General features: G+C 36.4%; 1 protein-coding gene across 3 annotated transcripts in view; it reads left to right on the top strand.

The window, feature by feature from the left end:
- The first annotated feature begins 3,734 nt into the window (after positions 1-3,734).
- Positions 3,735-20,710, top strand: part of Larp4b (La ribonucleoprotein 4B) — a 65,307-nt gene continuing 48,331 nt past the window's right edge. The window contains exons 1-4 of one of the 3 annotated variants that reach the window (XM_015495137.2): positions 3,735-3,854; positions 5,628-5,687; positions 18,624-18,768; positions 19,031-19,171. In XM_015495137.2, the coding sequence (XP_015350623.1) occupies positions 3,774-3,854; positions 5,628-5,687; positions 18,624-18,768; positions 19,031-19,171 (427 nt within the window). In that variant the 5' untranslated portion in view covers positions 3,735-3,773. Of the gene's footprint in view, positions 3,855-5,627; positions 5,688-5,713; positions 12,746-18,623; positions 18,769-19,030; positions 19,172-19,300; positions 19,378-20,710 lie in introns of those variants that run through there. The other 2 variants (XR_007351067.1, XM_048812599.1) reach the window with 2 other exon arrangements.

The following is a 20,710-nucleotide window of genomic DNA, read 5'->3' as shown; positions in this document are numbered from 1 at the left end:
TTGTTCTTTATTTAGACTATTATCAATACTTGCATCATCATACTCAAGTTTTGTTTCATTCTAGATTTAGACTTTAATAATAAAGTCTTAGAATGTTTTGCAATTTTTAGTGTTTACATCAGGTAACTATCAGTAATTATTCTGTTAAACTTCACAGTTATAGAACTTTTTTGAAAAATTATATCAAGTCAGTAATTAAGAGATATTTGTGTAATAATTACTTTCTTATGAACAGTTGCAGAGTAGTCAAATCAGAGTCACTGTTTCATTGTAAAATTATGCCAATATTACTTTTTAAAACGTCTTATAGAATATTTCAAATGTGCAGAAGCCTAGATAGAATAATGTAATGAATGAACCTCTGTACTCCTTTTTAAGATAAACAATTATGGACTTTTTTTGGTCTCTGTTGCACATATTTTTGAGTAACATTGCATACATCACGTTATTTCCCTCTGTGAGTATTTCAGTATACATCTTTATTTTTTTAAAATTATTTTTTAGTTGTAGTTGGACACAGTATCTTTATTTTATTCATTTATTTTTATGTGGTGCTGAAGATTGAACCCAGGGTCTTGCACGTGCGAGGTGAGCATTCTACCACTGAGCCCCAGCCCCAGCCCTCAGTATACATCTTTAAAGAGAGATCTCTCTCCTTATGCATATATTAAACATAACCACATCATTATCACATTTAAGAAAATAGTCATTCTTTAGTATCATCAAATATTCTGTAAAATTTTTATCTTTTAAAAAAATGGTTTCATCCACTTATCTAAATAAAGCCATTGTGTTGCTGGCTCATTGTGTGTCTTCAGCCTCCATGTTCCTCTGTCCCCTCATGTGCTGTAAATATGTAATGATGATATTTGTAATTCAGTCTAGGGAATTAGAATGCTTGTGTAGCATGCCCAAGGCCCTGTGTGTGATCCCTAGCACCACAAAAGGAGAGGGGAGGAAAAAAACAGATTTAAGGAGCATGATATGGTGGTGGTGGTATTCCTATCAAGAAGTGCATAGTTTCCAGTTGTCTGCAAAACGTAGGTAGCACGTAAAGGATTCTTCTAGTCAAATTTTCCTTTTGGATGCCATATCTTATTTTCAAGCAAAGGTGCATCCTTAAGAACAAACATCATTTCTTTGAGAATCTTAAAAATCTCGGAGTTAATATTGGTAGAAGCATTTATACCATCTAGGATTTCTCTAGTTATTAATCTGCATCTTTATTTTCTGGATTTGATGCTTCTGTGATAATTGGTGTTTTGTGATAGGTAGGTTTTTTACAAAACTAGATCCATCTGTTTGGAAGCAATATCACGAAGTCACCTTCCCTGCGTGCTACTTCCATTTCTTGGAAGTAGTTCTTTGTTCAGGTGTTTCAGAATCATCTGCATAATTTTAAAAAAACACTCATATTGGAGCTACAAAAGTACAAAATCACAGTTTCCTTGTGTTATTCTTCAGTGTATCTAAGGACAGAACAGTGACCTGGAATGTGTCAGAACCAGATGTTCCTAAATCTGTTTTCTGAAGTTCAGTCACATATTCTACTTTGAAGATTTTTTGCTGTATTCCAGCAGTGTTCATAGTGGTACTTCAAATGGACTCACTTTTTTGCTTAATTTAACAAGAGGTTAATAGTGCCACAGACACAAAAGAAAAAGATGCACATTAAAATGAAATGCGTAACTGTTGAAATTTAACTTGTCATTCATTCCACATTTTGGAAAACAGTGATCTCCATGAAACAATTTATTTTAAGCATTTCTTCTCGGCTAGTTTATGTTTTCAGATCTGTTTTACAGCATTTAAATGTTTTGTGGTTTTTGTGATTTCTGATACCATTTTGACAATTGGATGAGATTGGCTTTGATCAGATGTGTTTAAATTAACAAGGGTTTTGAGAATTTATCTCATGTAGGCTATTGAGAATAGGAGGCAGCATTAAAGAAATGAAAAAACCTGTATGAGTATGTAGTAAGAAATAGTTATGATTTAAAGTTTATTTTTCTGGCCTTCTGATGACTCTGTTTTCAAAAGTGCCTGAAAAATATACCTGGGTTAAATCAGATTCTTTGTTTGTGAATCAGTGTAGCTTACAGTGAAAAGAAGAAATGCTTTAACAGAAGTCTTGGATTCCTAGGAGTCCTTATTATGTAAATTTATGAAAGTTACTTCCTTTTAAGTCATTTCTAAGTTAATTGAGGTATTATACATGAAGTTCAATGTCCAGCCATTGAGTTACGCAAATGCTTCCCCAAAACTGTAATATTTATTCCATTGCATTCAAATTGTTTTTAGTTTCTTATGATTGAGGATTGTATTTTGGTTCCTTTTGAATTATTGTTTATCCTGACAACAGTTATTCTTGAATAAAATAAAATTAATGGGACCAGTTAAAAACAACATGTATAAGTTAGGGATTCATCAAAAACTATATGTTTTTATTCTGGACTTTATTGATTATGTAATTTTTGGAGGGTTTTTTAAAAACATGTTTAAGGTATACAGCACATTTTGATAAACATAGTGAAATGGTTACTATAGTCAACCAATTAAAATCACATTTTTACCTGTTTATGTATGGGTACTTAGAGCACCTGAAATCTTTCTTAGCAAGTTTCTAGTATATAGTATAATTCAATATTGTAACTATAGTCCTTGCAGGTATTAGATCATAAGCTTTTTCATCCTACATGTATCTGTAGATTTATACCCTTTAACCTATTCTATGCCTCATTCCCTGCTAACAACCATTTTATTTTCTATTTCTGGGTAAATTAGTTTGCACATAAAAGTAAGATTGTACAATATTTGTCTTTCTGTGACTGTCATGTTTCACTTAGCATACTCTCTTATAGGTTCATCTATGTTGTAGCATATGACAAGGTTTTTCCCTTTTTTAAAGACTGAATAACATTCCTGTGTGTGTACACACTGCAGTTTCTTTATCCATTCATCCATTGATAGATACAAGTTGTTGCCAAGTCATAACTATTGTGAATAATGCTTCAGTGGATGTGGGAATGCATATCTTCATGAGGTGGTGGTTTCATTTATTTCAGATATAGACCAAGGAATGGAATTGCTAGATTATGTATTATGTTTTTTGTTTTTTTTTTTGAGGAATCGCCATATTTCTTTTCAATAGTGACTAAACCAACTTAAATTCTTGTCAACAGTGTAGTGTGCTAAGATGCCCTTTTCTCCATGCCCTGAATAGCCTTTCTATTTCTTGTCATTTGGGCAGTCACCATTCTAACAGGTGTGAGTGACGTCTTGTGGTATTGATTTGCTTTTCCTTGTTGATTAGTCATGTTGAGTACTTTTTATTTATTGGTCGTTATTATGTCTTTTGGAAAATGTCTGTTTGGGCTCTTTGGCCATTTTCAAATTAGATTATTGCTTTTTACAATTGAGTTTGCAAATTTCTCATATATTTTTGAATATTAAATTCCTTAATTTTCTGTTTTTTAAAAATCATGAATTTCTGGGCATAAGGGGATTTTTCTGTGTTATCATTATCACCAAATTGGTATGAAGAAGAATCTTACTTAAAATAAGTATTATTACTTCTTGGTGAGTAAGGTGTTAATTATGGTCAGTTTTCTTTAAACTACTTACTGTTCAGAGGGATAAACATGTCCTGGATTTAACTTTTTAGTAATGTCATTTAAGAATCAATCATACTGTGCCCCTCAAATGAACTGTTCACTTTCTTTGTCATTTTGCAGCATCCTGAGGTTGGCATTAAATTTATCCCAGTGGAGCCCATGACTTCTGATCAGGACACTAAAGTTGTGGCTGAACCGCAGGCGCAGCGAGTCCAGGAGGGCAAGGACAGCTCTCATCTGGTGGGTGTTGTGGGCCAGGAGGGCCAGGAGGGCCAGGAGGGCCAGGGGCAACCATTTCTCTTTCTTTACCTTAAACTTTAGAAGCAAATCAAAACAACAGCACTAGAGTACCTTAGGGTCTACGTATAGGTGGTATAGTCTTACAGAGGGGAAAGGACTTCTTACCCATCTGAGGTTGAGATAAACAAGAGAAAAACATATATTTATTTAGTAATAAGTTTTATGTGACACATAGCCTTCAGAAATAAAGACAGGGAAAGCTATGTATTTTTCACAAGTCTAATACAGAAGTAGAGAGTTATGTAAAAGCATAGACAAAAGTAGTTATGATCTAATAGTAATAAACTAGGGAGAACTTAACAAGGGCACTTTGTTCCCATTTTTCTTGGCTTCCTTATGTGGCATTCCTGTCCTCTGAGTGTAGAGCAGGACCCCCTCTGAAATGAGGGTCTTAATATTTATTTTCAGGAGAAGGTTATCAGGTTTTATGACTCATTTAAGGAGAAGAAGAATGAGGTGAGTATTCTATATTTAGTTGTAGATGAACATGATAAGTTTATTTTTTTTTTGTAGTACTGGGGATCGAACCCAGTGCCTCACATGTGCTAGGCAAGCACTCTACCACTGAGTCACAACCCCAGAATGAATATTCTAGTTTTTATGGCCTGAATCTGCTGTTTTCTTCACATGCCAAGATGCAATGATTGGGGTGTTGTATCCAGAACCTCATCAGTCTTAAAAAATGTCTGGGTAGCTTAGTAGGGAAAACTGTAAGAACCAGGTGATAGAACAAAAGGTTAGTTGTAACTATAAATACTTGAAGCTTTGTTATTTATTTATTTAGTTAGTACATTCTGTGGCTTGAACCTAAGGGAGCTTTACCACTGAGCTACATCCCCATCTCTTTTTATTTTTTATTTTGAGACAGGGTGTAAGTTTCATAGGGCCTTGAACTTCTTGGGATCCTCCTGTTTTATCCTTGATTACAAACATGTGCCACACACATTTAAAATTTTCATATTTCAAAACAAGAAAATGCAGTTGTAAATCCTGAACTAACATCATAGCCACTGTAATAAAGTAAAGCCATTATAGCCATTGCAGTAAAGAGTTATTTAGGATTATAAATTTGAATACTTTCTCTTTTGGGGGGATACCAGGGATTGAATCTTGGGACGTTTACCCACTGAGGCACATTTCTAGTCCTTTTAGAGACAGGATCTTGCTGAGGTGTCTAGGGCCTTGCTAAGTTGCTGAGGCTGACTTTGAACTTGGCTATTCTCCTGCCTCAGCGTTCCAGGCCTCTGAGATTACAGGCATGCACCACTGTGCCCAGCTTGAGTACCTTCATTTTATCGTGTTAGGAAATAATATTTCATGTTTCTGAATTGATTTTAGGAAAAGTAACTTAATTTTTCCCTTTTGAAACTTAGAAGGAATTTTACTTATAATGTGCTGTGAGAATTTTAAAAAGCAATTTTAAGACTCCTATAATCTGAATCTTATAATTTATGATTTTTAAAATATATATATTTTTAGTTGTAGTTGGACACAATATCTTTATTTACTTTTATGTGGTGCTGAGGATGGAACCCAGTGCCTCACATATGCTAGGTGAGTGCTCTACTGCTGAGCCACAACCCCAGTCCATAAATTTATGATTTTATCATATGAAAATATATTTCCCAGTAGCTTTGGTTTTGCTTAATTACCGTAGTTTGAAATGGTTGTCTTTATATTACAGTGATGGTATCTTTGTTTTCAATTTTACAGATGAATGGTCCTATATCTCAAAGCACTTCTCAAACAAGTTCCATCCCAGCTTTGAGTCAGGTAATTAATTTCCAAGATTATCACAGATTGTTTAATCACAGTGGAGGCTCACAGATAGCTCCTCACAACAAAAGTTTATTGTTTAAAAAGATATATGTATGTAAACACACGTGCATGCATATGTGTGTGTGTGTACACACACACACATAAGTTAAATGTTAAATGTTTCTCAAAAAGACAATGGGGACCCGGTTCATCACTATATTCCCCCCACAGTAAACGTCAATATTGTGTGTCCTTTTCTGTTCTCTGTGTAATGTACAGTTAACAGACAAGCAGTGTTCCATATTTATTCTTCTCAGACATTCATCATGTTTTTAATGGTTCACTGTTAGTATATGATTAGCCTTACATTTTGATAATCTCTTTGGAGCACACAAGTTAAATAGTAAATAATAAAAGAATAAGGAAATGGAATCCCATTGTTTTTAAATCCTGATTTTCACCATTTGCATATGCATATGTGAAGTGTATTTATAGTATTCCAAATTCAATTCTTAAAATATTTATAGTAATCCTCATCTGTTTGCTCAAATAAGCAGTTTACATAGAAATTAAAGGAGAGGTTGGGTTGGTAATCTCGTGTGTGTGTGTGTGTGTGTGTGTGTGTGTGTGTGTGTAGAGCTAGGGATCAAAACTAGGGCCTTATGCATGTCAAGCAAGTGCTCTACCACTGAGTCACATCTTCAGTCCTTGATCTAATTTGAATCAGGTAGAATTTCTAAAAACATTTTAAAAACACTACCCTAAACTCGTATATTTCATCATTTTATTATTCCTGTTGGATTGGAAGTATGCAGTTTGATTTTTAGATTTACCGAGTTGTGCAACCATGGCTGGCTGTAATGTAGTTTTCGAATATTTTCATTACCCCCCACCATGCCCATTTACAGTTAATCCCCATTCCTCCCTTATTCCTGGTCAATCGCAAGTGTGCTTTCTGTCTTTACCTTTTCTGTATCCTGTTGGCTTCCATAGTGGCTTGGTGTGCTGTTTCTAGTACGCAGATAGGCAGTACTTTGAGTGAAATTTGAGTATTAATTTATTCAACAACACTTGAATGCAATTGATAAAGATGGTTAAGACAGTTCTATGGGGACATTGTTTGCAGATTATCATGAGATACACATATATCTATTGTAGCTCTATTACACTAGGAAAGTTTATTACCAATTTTTGTGTGAACTTTAGATACAGAATGAGTATAGCCATGGAGATAGGAGGCATTGAGGTGTAGTTGTGTCTACAGAAGAAATGTTTTTCTGTTTTGTCCCTAGTTAAATAAAGGAGGGTCATTTTGAATGTTCTGACTTTGATGTAATAAAAGGCTACTGTCCTTGAAGCATATTGTACTAATAGAGTTAAAGTACTAAATTTGAATTGAATTTTCCTGCATTTACAGAATGGGAAAATGATAAAAACTCTGGAACTCTTGAGTATTTCAGAAATTGGAAGGAGACTAGGAAGGGAGTGGTCAGAGAGATGTAAAGAAAAAAAGACAGCAATGTTTGGTTGAAATGGAATGAGATAGTGGCCAAATGAAGTGACATGAAATAAAGATCTATTGATTAGACAGATTGGAACAAAGTGGGTCTTCAGTTGTAACCTTAGCAAGAGCAGTTCCAAAGGGCAGTATAGGCAAAACAGATTCAGGACGTGGTGATGTAATGTACACAAGAATGTTCTACATACGATATTTGCTTCGGTGGTGAGAGGATGGATAGGGAGAGCAGGAGATGGATCAAAAGGGCTTTGAGGCTGTTTGAGATGAGGAGGCAGCCAATCTGGCAGCGGGTCTCCATGAAGGATCTCCTTCATGAGGAAGAAACAGTATCTGACAGTGGGCATTTGGCAACAAAGTCATTTGGTTAAATGCCTTTAATCTTACCTGTTAAGGCTACAGACACCATCTGTAGCAAAGACCATTATCAAAGGTTTTGTGCTGCTGCTGAAGTCTGTTCAAGGATTCCAGATTCGAAACGCTGCTGCTCAAACAACACAGTTTGCAGCCAGGTTGCCTGATTTTCCTTGGAGTAACTACTTTGGCCTTGGAGTCATTTTCCATTTTGATGATCCTTTTGCATTTTACCATAAATGAATGGCAAGTTTGAGAGAAGAATGCAAGTGTGTGATGTGTTTAAAGTACAAGTAATATGAGGTAGAAGTGTTAAATTATGTGCTGGGAAGAAAAACACGTAAGTCATTCTACATCTTTTCTAATCATAATGTGAAACTTAAAAGCTTAAATCAGAAATCAAACTCTTCTGCATACAAAACTTATGTTCTGTAAAATGTGATCTGTACCAGAATAATCTTTTAAAACTCTTTTAAAGGTAATAAGATCAGAAAACTTGAGTCTTTCCATTTATTCATTAAATTAAATTAAAAACCATTTCACTTCTTTTCTTTTCTCTGTGGTAGTGCTAGGGGTTGAATTCAGGACTTCACATGTGCTAGGCAAGTGCCTTACAAATGATCTCTAGTCTCAACCCAAAACCTCACTGTTGATCATATAGTTTCTGAATGAATATTTATAAACTAGTAATTCAGATTAATTAGTACAGCCTGTATCTTGAATGAGAGTAGGCTAGCTATCAGAAAGCTCGAATTTCCATGAAAGTATCCAGTGCCTATTTCTTTTTTTTTTTTTAAGAGAGAATTTTTTTTTATAATATTTATTTTTTAGTTTTTGGCAGACACAACATCTTTATTTTTATGTGGTGCTTAGGATTGAACCCAGCGAGGGGCGCGTGCCAGGCTAGCATGCTACCGCTTGAGCCACATCCACAGCCCCCCAGTGCCTATTTCTTATATATGGACAATAACTACCTCTTTTTAGCACATTATTTATCTTTCAGGTTAAACTTGTCAGTAGTGCAGAGTGCTTTTGAGATACTTCCTGCTATGGGTACTAGATTAATTTCTTCTTTTTTCTCTTGCTTTTTTTTTTTTTTTTCTTAGTTATAATTTTCAGGCATCTACAGAATGGAGTGAATAATATAGTGAACCCTAATGTTCCCTTCATGAAAAAGCATGACTCCTTCTGCTGAGCTGCTCTTGTTTGTTTTTTCCTCTGCCTTATACACATAATCATTTAGAATTTTATGTTTCTGGTTACTGGAGCTTGTGATGCTCCTGCCTCAGCCTATCATATAGCTGGGATTACAGGTGTGTACCAACCACACCCAGCTTTTCTGGGGTATTCTTAAGCAGATCCTAGGTAATTTGTCATTTTGCCATAGTAGTTCCTTATTATCTCTCTTATGTTTATTCCCATATCTGATAGAATTAGTTGTAATTTCTTTATACCCACAAACATTATTTCTTGAAGCTGGAAAATTAGATACAACTGTAAATAGCTATGAATTCAGAGAAACAAAGTTCTAGAAATTGTTTTCTTTTTGGGAATTTACAGACTAACTTCTTTGGTTGACAATTATTCCATGAAAAGTTATTCAGAAAATATTAAAACACTCTAGAAAAACCAGAAGTCTGAACAATTCTTCCTTTGGCTGAGATAACAATTTTAATTGTTTCATAATTTAGTTCATGAAAATAAGAAAAACTAATGTAGCTCTGTGTGTGTGTGTGTGTGTGTGTGTGTGTTTTCTCTCTGATGTTCTGAACCTTTGGCTTCCGTGGACTATTTGTGTTTCAGCACATGGAGTATGATAGTTGTCAGGCAGGGTTCTCTTGTCATTAGGATTTGGATTTGAGTGGCAGGAACATGTGACTGCTGTGCAAGGAGTTATTTTTGGTGTGTGGGTGTTGGCTTCTCAGAAACCAAGTTTGTGTGAGATGCATTTGTAGAGGCTCAGAAAAGGACAGGCGTTGTAATGTGAGTTTTTGAACTTTTGAACATGGGTTGTTGCTTCAGCAAAGAATTAAGTAGTGACAATGACAATGAGAAAATTGGCCTGCTACAGAAATCTGTGGTGGAGAAGGAACCGGAGAACAAGATAAGTAAAACTTTATCTTCGTTATTTGATACCCTTGAGGGTGAGGAGCTTCACAATGTTGAAAATGGAGCCAGCAGAGCAGCTGCCGGCATTAACGTGTGGACTAGAACTTTTACAAGATCTGGGTACAAAGGAAATCAGAGACCAAATCAGTCACTGAATTCTATTTCGTCTTCCATATATAAGTTTTTAACTAGATATGAAAATTTAGATGAGAGAGATAAGAATTCAGATATTGTTGTTACTGAGCAGAATTCTGAGAGTGTCCCTGACCTGCTGTGCATGGGTACTGACAGACAGGGCTGTTCTGAAGATGGCCAGCCTGTCTTATGTGTGCCAGTATGTTCTGACCAAGGTCTCCAGGAGGAAATTTCTCCAAGTGACCATCTGTGCTATTACATAGGCACTTGTGAAAACTTGTTTATAGAGAAAGAAAGATTGTTAAATGTTCAAATCAGTGGTTTTAAAGAGAATAATAACTCTTTCAATGTGTCCAGTAGGGTGAGGCAAGGTGAAAACCCTATTTGTGTTGATGACAAACAGTGTGAGAATTCAGGAAAGGAGTTTTATAGCATTTGTGTTATAGACCCTGACTGCCTGCACATGGAAAAGGAACTGTGCACTCCCATGTATGGAGCAGCTGCAGGAGAAGAATGTCATTCAGCTGTTACTTCTGAGGGGATTCATAGAGTGGATTGGCCTCTAGATAACAGGAAGGAATGTTCAGTCTCTCATGCCATACAAGGGGCAGGAAAGTTACAGCTGCAGCAGCAAGAATTGTCACCACAGGATATGCTGGGTCTAAATGAAGTGAAGGAAATATTTAGTAAAGTAACTAAACCTAGTGTGGAACTTTTAGTCGACAGTGATCCACCTTGTGAAGCAAACGTTGATAGCCTTCAGGCTGAGTCTTTAAGGGCAAAATCTTACACCCAGCCTCCTAAAGATTATACAGAAAGTAGTACCTTACATAATATTGGCCAACTCCATGAATTAAATATTAACATAGACAGTGACTCACTAAAATGTATGTGTGCCATCCCTGAAGAAAGAAAGAGCCATTCTTCAGGAATAGGAAGTCAGATACATGATGCATCTATTAATTTACTTAATGACACTTCGTATGTTGAAGAGAATGATGAATCTAAAGCTGTCACAGTTATTGTTGATCAGAGTTTAAACTTTAAAAATGAAGGAGAAAATCAGTCCACAGAACCACTAAAAGACAATGATTATTTCCACTCCAATGCCAGCAGACCAGATAGCTTTCTTTCTTTTGATCTAGATGGAATTAATTTAAGTCCCAAAAGGTTTATCACCTTGGAGGGCTTTGGAAATAAATGTCTCCTAGTTCATGCTAATTTTGGAGAAGTGGCTCTGAGTAGACTTGATGACAGGCTGGATCCTGTACCTCTTCCTGGGCCATTGTTGATGAAGGAGAAACACCCAGGGGAGAGCATCTTAGGAAATGGAAGTCCCCGACTGGTAAACAGAGGAGCACTGTCATTGCAATCAGAAAATAGTTCCTCTTATCAAGATGAGAATAGAATTCATATTTTGGAGACTGAAAGTCATGGCAAGGAAAGCGTCTTTGCATTGAAATCTTGGTGTCAGGCAGATCTGTGTGCAAATAGCAAGGCAGATAAAGCTCGGACACAAACATGTGACTTAACTGACATAGGGTGTGAATCAGACGTAGAGGGGACAATCCAGATGATAGACAACTTCAAAGTTAGAATTTCACAAGGAGTTCCTCCAAACAGTGAGTCTCATGATAACTCTAGATCTCTTCAGGGTATCTTTATGTCCTCTGCATCTGTTTTCACCTGCATTGGTAAAGAAGAAAGGGAAAGAGGCCTGCATCATAAAACAGAAGATAAAGTATGTGTGAAGAATTTGGTCAGTATGTTAAATGACCAACTACGTGATCCTCACAGTTTAGAAAATGCCAAAAAAGAGTCACAAGAAAATATTTGTAGAGAAACAAGTGAAGAGGACATAGAAAATGTCAAGTCAGATTCTAAAACAACCCTTGACTGGGAAATAGGGGTACTAAAGTACAAGGCAATAGTCACTGAGGATGCACTAGCTTGTGTGTGTTCTAGTATAACCGAAAATTCTGACCTAGAAATTAGTCAAGTAGAAAAAATTAATGAAACCTATAGAGTGAATGAATACAAAGATAAAGTTCTTAATGTTATATCAACTTTAAGCCAAAGTTCAAATTCAGTCACACAGAAGACAAATGTAGTAGAGAAGAACTCTATTATAAATAGTGGTGAAAGCCCAAAACAGAAGCAGATTTATTCTGAACCAACTGAAGAAGTTTCTGATTCTTTTGGAAATAATTCATCTAAGTTGAGTAAGCCAAAACTAACATGTGAAAAAAAGAGCGAAAGACTTTGTTTGCAGAAAACCAGTATTGACCCTAACATTGTTGACTGCTTAGGTCCATGTGGGACAATTGGATATGCAAATGATTTCAAACAAAGAAATGCCAGGTCCATGCTTAAAGAATCTCCTTTAAATGGTGAGATGCATTTTATGGGAAATTCCAAGGTAACTTTAAAAAATATGGAATTAAGCAACACTTCTGATGGACGTTCCTGTTCGGTTAATGCAGATCCCACCCAAGTAGACAGATACACAGCTATTCCTTTTGATGTACCCCAAGTAATACATGCTGTCCCCGTTGGCAGCAAAGAAATAGTAGTACCAAGTAGTGATAATGTTTTATCACTCACAGAAGATACCTTAAATATATCTGAAAATCCCCCAAAAGTGAATTGGCAGAGTTTTCCAGAAGACTTATACTCCCATTATTTAAATGAATTTTCCTATTACCCAGTGGGAGGGCTAGCAGGTCAGATATTTTCTGAAAGACTGGCAAATGGATATGGTGGATATCAAGTGGGCTATCTCTTGACTAATACAATTGCAAAAGATGCATCAGAAGACGAACAGGTATTTAGTGAGGATCTACACAGTAAGCCACAGGACTTAGAAGATGCTTCATTTTCATTGGAACAGACCCCTTATCAACTACCAGTGTCAATGGACAGTGTTGTTTGGGGATGGCCAAATAGAGGTGGACAGTTAGTAAGTATATTTTATCAGTGTTATTTTGCTGTGATATGATAGTCTTTTTAATGGCTTTTAGCTTAAAATTAATGAAGCTTTATTCTAAACAGTGAGTGGTTGTTTGAATTCTTATACAATGCTGTGAATAACAGTAGCATCAATTTAACCATGTCCAAATAGAAGAATATGAAGTCTCTATTGCTGTATTTAAGCCACAGTTTGTGTGTGAACTAATTTGCATTAAAGCATGTTCCATTATTTACCCCACATCAGCTTTGTGTACACTCTTCTCTGTGGATGTTGCTGCTGCTCTTTCTTCCTTGCCTCAGTGCAATAAGGCCCCTTATGAGAGTATATGTTCACATTGGTGTGTTTTAACCCCTGACAATGCTAGTCACACTTGCAGAATATAAACTTATTTAAAAATAATGTGCTTTCTGCTACTTTTGTGTGGGAAGTATATATCTAAAGCAGGTAAATTTTGCTACTTTTAACTGGCTTTAAAATCTTGACTGTTTTCCTTCAGTCAGAGTCACTGTATGTAGCTCTTTCTCAGGTTCCTGAGAAGGGGCTGATCCCTTTGGTTTGGAAGTAGCTTTGCAAATGATTCTGTGGGCAGCTAATTTGAGTATCTTTCTAGAAATTCTGTAATAAATGCAAACATTATTCAATAATAGAAAAATAGTCTTGTACATAAAACGGACATATCAAAATGTTGCAATTGAAAGGACATATACTTGTTCCTCAGTATCCACGGGGGATTAGTTCCATAAGCCTGGCAATACCAAAGTCCATGGATGATCAATCTCTTATGTAAAATGGTATAGTATTTGCATATAATCTACACATATCCTCCCACATACTTGAAGTTGTCTCCGGATTACTTAACAATTCCTAATACAAAGTGAATGCTATGGAAATATTTGTGCTGTATTGTATACAAAAGTGATGACAAAAACTTGTACATGTTATTACGACGCTGATGTTTTCTCAAATATTTTTTTTTAATATTTATTTATTTATTTATTTATCGGTGGACACAACATCTTTGTTTGTATGTGGTGCTGAGGATCGAACCCGGGCCGCACGCATGCCAGGCGAGCGCGCTACCACTTGAGCCACATCCCCAGCCCCTTCCCAAATATTTTTGATCCACATGTATCCATAGACACAAAGGACTGACCACTTGGAATACAAAATCTCATTTATTCAAACAGTAGTTTGTTATTTTAGTGGCATTAGGCAAGAAAACCCATTGATAATATTAAGGCAGTAGGTACAATTCAAATACTAATATCTGTAGTATGGAAATAAACAAGTAGAAATCCCATCATATAATTTTAAGGAATTGCTCATTAACCCTTTTTTTATCCTTCTATAGCCATATTTAGAAGTGTTACCAGAGTCCCAGTTTTCTCCTTAAATAGTTGTAGAGGAAAAAAGTGAAAAATTAAGCCTTTAAAATAATATACATGACTTGGTGTGGTGGTACATGCCTATAATCTCAGTGGCTCTCAAGGCTAAGAGGATCACAAGTTCAAAGTCAACCTCAGCAACTTACCAGAGCTCTAAGTAACTTAATGAGACCCTGTCTCAAAATAAAAAATAAAAAGGGCTGAGGATGGGCTAAGTGCTTAAACACCCCTGGTTTGAATCCCTGGTACAAAATAATAATAATAAATAAAAAACATAGACGCTTTCATGTAAGTACATACAATTAGCAGTTGACTACTAATTGCTCAGTGTTTAGTAGTTGCATGCAGTGTGCAAAGGATTCCTGTTGCTGTCTGTATTTGCATGACTTTAACAGGTACATGCTTTCTATTTTAAATTAACTTTATTTAAATCATGAGATATGCCCAGTTTTCTAAGTTGAGGCATTACCACATTTAATGGTGTTGTCTTACTTTTTCAGGTTATTTCCAAAGTGCTGTTACAGATATCTTTTTAATACTAAATCTTAACATAGCAGCTGTTTCTCCATTTTACAAATAAACAACCAAAGGTGGACACTTCAGTGACTTTGAAGTCAGTGAATTGTTCTGAATTACTAAACTTCATTTAGTGCAACTTCCAAGAACAGTACAGACTTGGGGTTTTATTTCCCCTGTTATCTCACCTATTTTATGTTTACCATCTAAATGACACCTCTGGTATTAGTCACTCTAGTTCCTACTCAGTAACTCCTCAGATGGACCATTCTGTTCCTTTCCATAAAATACAAACTTATGAATTTCTGCTACTTTTGTGTTGTATGTATCTAAAGCAGGTAAATTTTGCTACTTTTAATTGGCTTTAAAATCTTGATTGTTTTCTTTTAGTCAGAATGACTGTGTAGCTCTTTCTCAGGTCTCTGAGATGGGACTGATCCCACTGGTTTGGAAGAATCTTTGCAAATGATTCTGTGGGCAGCTAATGTCTTTAGTGTCTTTCTAGACTTCTGGGAGACCAAGTGTGCTGTAATAGCTCTTTGTTTTGTTTTTAATTATTTCTCTATTCTATTATAAATTATGAATTAATAATATTTTTAAAAATGGATATTTCATTTTGAGGGGCAGAGGAGTTTTTGTTTGTTTAGAGTATCAGAAATTGGTGATACCCTTCTCTTCAGAGAAGTAGCATTAGCTGTTGATGTAAAATCACTTCAGAGAGTGGCTGTTAAGGTCAGCCTGCTTCTGATTCTAATAACCATTGCTTGCTCGTAAATTTTCAGTGTAAAAATAAGACTTGTATAGCCAAGCAGATGAAACTAGAGTTCTTGATAATTATTTAGAATTATATATGACTACAAAGCAAATAATCATATTTTAAAGAAATGTATCTTTGGGTTTTAAAAAAAAATATCATTAATAAAAAAAATTCCGTATGTGCATTTTTAGGAGTTAATGAATTCTTGACTAATGTTTTGTTTTTGCTGATATTGGAACACAATGTTTAAAGAAAAAAGTTAGCTCATTAATTGTACACATTAATGGGTTACACTAGAACTCAACTTTCTAATTGCCATTATTTTTGTCGGCAAGTTACTTAATCTTGCTCTGCCTTGGTTTTCTAATCACAGTATTTATTGAATACTGGTTAACTGCCTAAAATTGTGCTAAGCTTCTGATTTTTTAAAAATATCTTTATTTTATTTATTTATTTATTTATTTTTTTTTTTTAAATTTTTTATTGTTGGCTGTTCAAAACATTACATAATTCTTGATATATCATATTTCACACTTTGATTCAAGTGGGTTATGAGCTCCCATTTTTACCCCATATACAGATTGCAGAATCACATCAGTTACACATCCATTGATTTACATATTGCCATACTAGTGTCTGTTGTGTTCTGCTGCCTTTCCTATCCTCTACTATCCCCCCTCCCCTTCCCTCCCCTCGCCTCTTCTCTCTCTGCCCCNAATCCCAGCCCCTCTGATTCTTGATTTAGGCTAATTTACCACTTAAGAGGTAATAACTTCTTAAGGGTAGGGTCCTGTTCATTTGAAGCATAAAACTTTGTACATGTTGTCAAATAGTGGAAATTATCATTTTCTGTGTTGTCACTTTGTTAGGTATTGATTCATTCAGCATATTTCTCAAGCACCTCCCTGCTAAGTTCTGGACTCTACTGGGTATTAATGATACAAGGTGAGCAAACCATGGTGGCTGCCACCAAGAGTGTGTAGACAGTACACTCCAAGCCTAGACACCAGGGAGACCGTGTGTGCTGTAATAGCTCTAAGTGCTGCTCATGGCCACTTCACAGCCACCACAATGAATCATCTGCAATAATGAACTACAAAACATTGGTTACATAGGACCTTTGTTTGCAAAGGTGCTGAAACTGGAAAAGGTTAATGTCATTTGGTGTTAAGAATGCGTAATATGTACACGAGATAAAAGGAGTCTTAAGTGGGAGGAATGAAACTGAGGTAGTGTCTAATTGGGTGTTGGAAAGAACACTGGGCCTAATTAGAAGAGGCCATTTACACAAGTACTAAAGTAGAAAATAGAATAGAGAAATAATTTAAAAACAAAACAGGTCAAGAAGATGCAAATACTTGTGAAAGCTTGGGTGTGGTGAAGTAGGGAGTGTCTTCTGTACCCCTCTCTTAACTCTGGGAGGCAGGAGGCAGGTCGTGTGTTCTTTGTTGGAGCCCCATGTCTTAGCACTGTGCTTGTCATGGGCAAACTAGTGAGCATTTACTTGTTTGATGGGTGAGAGGATGAGAGAGAGAGAGAGAGACTAATCCTAGGCAGAAGTAGAAGCCAAAGATGAACTGGAAGGTTAGAGGTAAAAAGGGAAATTGTAGAATCAGTGTTTCTTGATTATAATATTCTTGAAGGAGAAGGAGAGCCCTATCCTTTTCCTACTTAAAAAAGTAAAAGAATTCTAGATAGGTACTCATTTAAGCCTCTGGTTTTGTGGGCATGATGTTTTAATTATTACCCAGTGCTCAGAAAAGCAGTCAATAAGTTGCTTCCATAGCGTGAATATCTGGCATTTTATCCATAAGCCTGGTACTCTCAGTTTCAGAAAATGTTGTATGGTTTTCACTGCCAGCCTCAACACCTGAGCCAATGTGAATTTATTATGTCTTTAAATTTTCTAATCTGTGTGTCTCCTTGATAGCTTAATATAGTGCTTTCCTACCTTTTTGCATGCCGTGGAGCACAGAAACTAGTACCTTCAGCACTGCACCCTGGCATAGCACAGCAAGGCTGCTCTCAGCTGGAGTATTAGCCTGAAGAACACATGAGACCAGGACCCCATCCCTTCTTAGGTAGCTCTACCTCCCTGCACCATGGTGTGAAGGCTGGTGGTGTGTTTGAAAAGGCAGACAATTTATCTAGGTTTGTCAAGTTAAAATTTGGGGAGCAAGTGCCTCTGGGATGTTTGGTTTTTCTTTAGACCTTGGAGAGTCATTCAAAGGGTGTATCTGCGAATGGTATTCTAGACAGACAGGACAGTAGGAGACAAAGTGCCAGTGTATTTAGAAAAAGCAAGGAGGTCTATGTGATGAAAAATTAGCTCAAGGGAGTTGGGCGAACATCCTTTATTGTAATAATTGCTAGTGAGTGTGCCTGGTGTGTGCCAGGCACCATGCTGGGTTCTTTAAATGCCCTGATTCAGTAATCCTAGAAGACGGGAACTGCAAAGCTCATTTCTCAGGTGAAGTTAAGTTAGAGGGTAAATAACTAGCCCCACGTTGCACACCTGTTTGTGGAGAGTTGTAAGCCCCAGTGGAGTGAGGGCTCATGTAAGAACTTTGGGCAAGCAGCATGGGGATCACCTGGAGTTCCCACTGCAATAGGATTGGGAAACTGTGTTCTGAGAAAGCTCTGAAGGTGAGATGGAAGTGCTTTTAGGAGTGGAAATAGTATTGTAGCTCTGCTGAAAATGTGAGAGATTTTGTTGTCCTGCTCAGTGGATATTTTAGCTTTCTCTCGTCCTCCAGTAGCTGACAGTCCTGTTCTTAGGAGGAACTTCCGTTTTGTACATCTTTGGCTTATGTGAGTGTTTGAAGCTTTATAATTAAAATTTTACCCCATTTAATACATTTACATTGTATTCAAATTTGTAAATTGTGATTTGTGTTAGATATTATAGGAAATCACCAGTTATTTATAATTACACTATTTGTGAGACACTGAACTCTTCATGAAGGCAGGGACTGTACCTGTCATTTGCAGCATCTAGAAGCCTGTGCCTAGGAGGAACTTAAGAACCTGGGGGCTAATTAAATGTTCTGAGCACTTCTACTTTGTGACTTTTGGAATCTGATTTTATCCCTGAGGTCTGCTCAGCCTTTTAACCCTAAATTCTCTTAATGTAGATGTAGTTTTAACCCTTCAGTAGCACTTAGTTGAAATTTGGATACAAATGTATATATAAATTTTTTTTTTCTAGGTACCAACAACTAAGGTTTCAGAGCTAAACCCGAATGCGAAAGTATGGGGGACTCATATGTTACATTTGGAGGCAAGTAGTGCTGCTGTTGGTGTGAGCGCTGCGTGGGAGGAGGTGCCCAGCCATCGAGACTGTGGCCAGCAGGGTGAGTTGCCAGCAGGGTGAGTTGTGAGCATGGCCTTGACCAGGAACACCCCTGTTGTCAAATCTTTGCCTCTGTTACTATTTAATCTCTTTGAGAAGCTGTTGATTTTTTCCCCTTTGTTTCCTGGTTTGTAATAGTACTTGGAGTCTGGAGATCTTTTATAATCCAATTAAAGATTTTGAATATCTGCAAGTATAAGTTTTTTTTTAAAAGGAACATTATTCTTCTAACACTGCCTTTTGGGATAAAATTGCAATTATAGGATTGGATGCCAGTGGTGATGGTGACAAAAGTCAAGAGAATGCAGCATTACCGGACTTACAGGAGTCAGACCAGACAGACATGAACACTTTGGCTCTGGATCACTCAGAATATGAATCTCTGCCTGAAAATAGCGAAACAGGTGAAACTATTTTATGAATTTGTTTTCATATAGAGTGTGGGCTTTTTAATTATTTATCACTTAGCTTATTAAATATTTCCCTAAAAATGTATCTTTTGTTGCCTCCTTTTAATTCTCCTTTCAATTCAGTCTCAACATGGATGCAGAGATGAAAGACCCTGTGGGGGAAGCATCATGGAGCATGTAAGACCCGAGTAGCATCTGAGGCGAGTGGCATTTATTTAGAAATAGAAGATTGTTCATAGGTGAAGCATCAGTAAAGTGTAGAGATGAACCTTTAATGCTAGAATTGAGAGTGAAACAAGTTGGATAGAGAGAAGGGCATAAAGAGGGAATATAGTGGTAGATGAGGACAGTTGAAGTCTCATTCAAGAGTCTTAGAAACCAGGAGGATTTGAATTTTATCCCCATTATTGATGAATGAGTGACATAAAGAAAGCAAGATATTTGGGAAATATAAATTTTACAGGAATATGAAACAGTGGCTTTGAGGAAAGAAAACCTAAGAATCAATGAAATAGGAAGTTGTGTTTTTCCTGTTTAGGGTTATGAGGACATCAGCATTAGATTAATGGCCATAAAAATGGAAAGAAGAGAGTAAGTAGGGAATGGAGATTTCTGGACTTAGATACACAGTCTGCCAAATGACACTAGAAATGTCATTTTAAGATGCCCACTTGCTGTGGGCATTTGAAAATGTGAGGAAGCATTTGGTCATCACAGTGACCAGGGAATACAGACAGGGCCAAAGATGTCAGACCTCCATGGTATGAGACATAGTCATGCACAATGACTTAAGACTCAAAATATGGCAAAATCAGCAGTGTCTCTTAAGCAGGAAAATACTGTTCTATAACACTGTTCTCTCTTTTTTATAAACTTCAGTTTAGCTTGCTGCATTAAATAATCAGATCACATGAATCAAGTATTTATAAAGGAAAACAAAAATAAAACTATGTTGTTTTCCTTTAAATATAATTGGGATAAAATTGCAATTATAGGATTGGATGCGTGAATTTAACGTGAATTACCCCTTTTTGTTCGGTTTGGTACCAGGGATTGAACCCAGGGGCACTTAACCACTGAGCTATACCCCAGCCCTTTTTTATTTAGGGTCTTGCTTAAGGACTCACTAAGTTGCTGAGGCTGCCCTCAAACTTATAGTCCTCCTGCCTCAGCTTCTCAGGCCACTGGGATTACAGGTGTGCACTACCACACCAAGCATATAGTTTTCTAAATCTGATTGGGGTAGTACCAGTGTGTAACAAATTTAATTTGATTAGTTCCTCTTTGTTAACCCAATACTAACTGTTCAATGATCTGGAAATAGCAAAACACTGGGATAAATTGGAGTTACTTTGAGGTTGAGTGAACTTTTTAATGGCAAAAGGAGGGAATGCTAGTCATTTAAAACAGATTTCAAAAGAAGATAAAAATGTATAATAATCAAAGGGAAAGGAATCCTGATGGTAGAAAATTAAAAGGATTAAAAGTAATTTAAACATGAGGTTTATATCGAAATGATCCAAACCTTGGACT

Source organism: Marmota marmota, unplaced genomic scaffold (genome assembly GCF_001458135.2).
Source record: "Marmota marmota marmota unplaced genomic scaffold, marMar, whole genome shotgun sequence".
NCBI lineage: Eukaryota > Metazoa > Chordata > Mammalia > Rodentia > Sciuridae > Marmota > Marmota marmota.
Note: the sequence above shows the minus strand (reverse complement) of the source record. Positions and strands in the feature narration are given on the sequence as shown.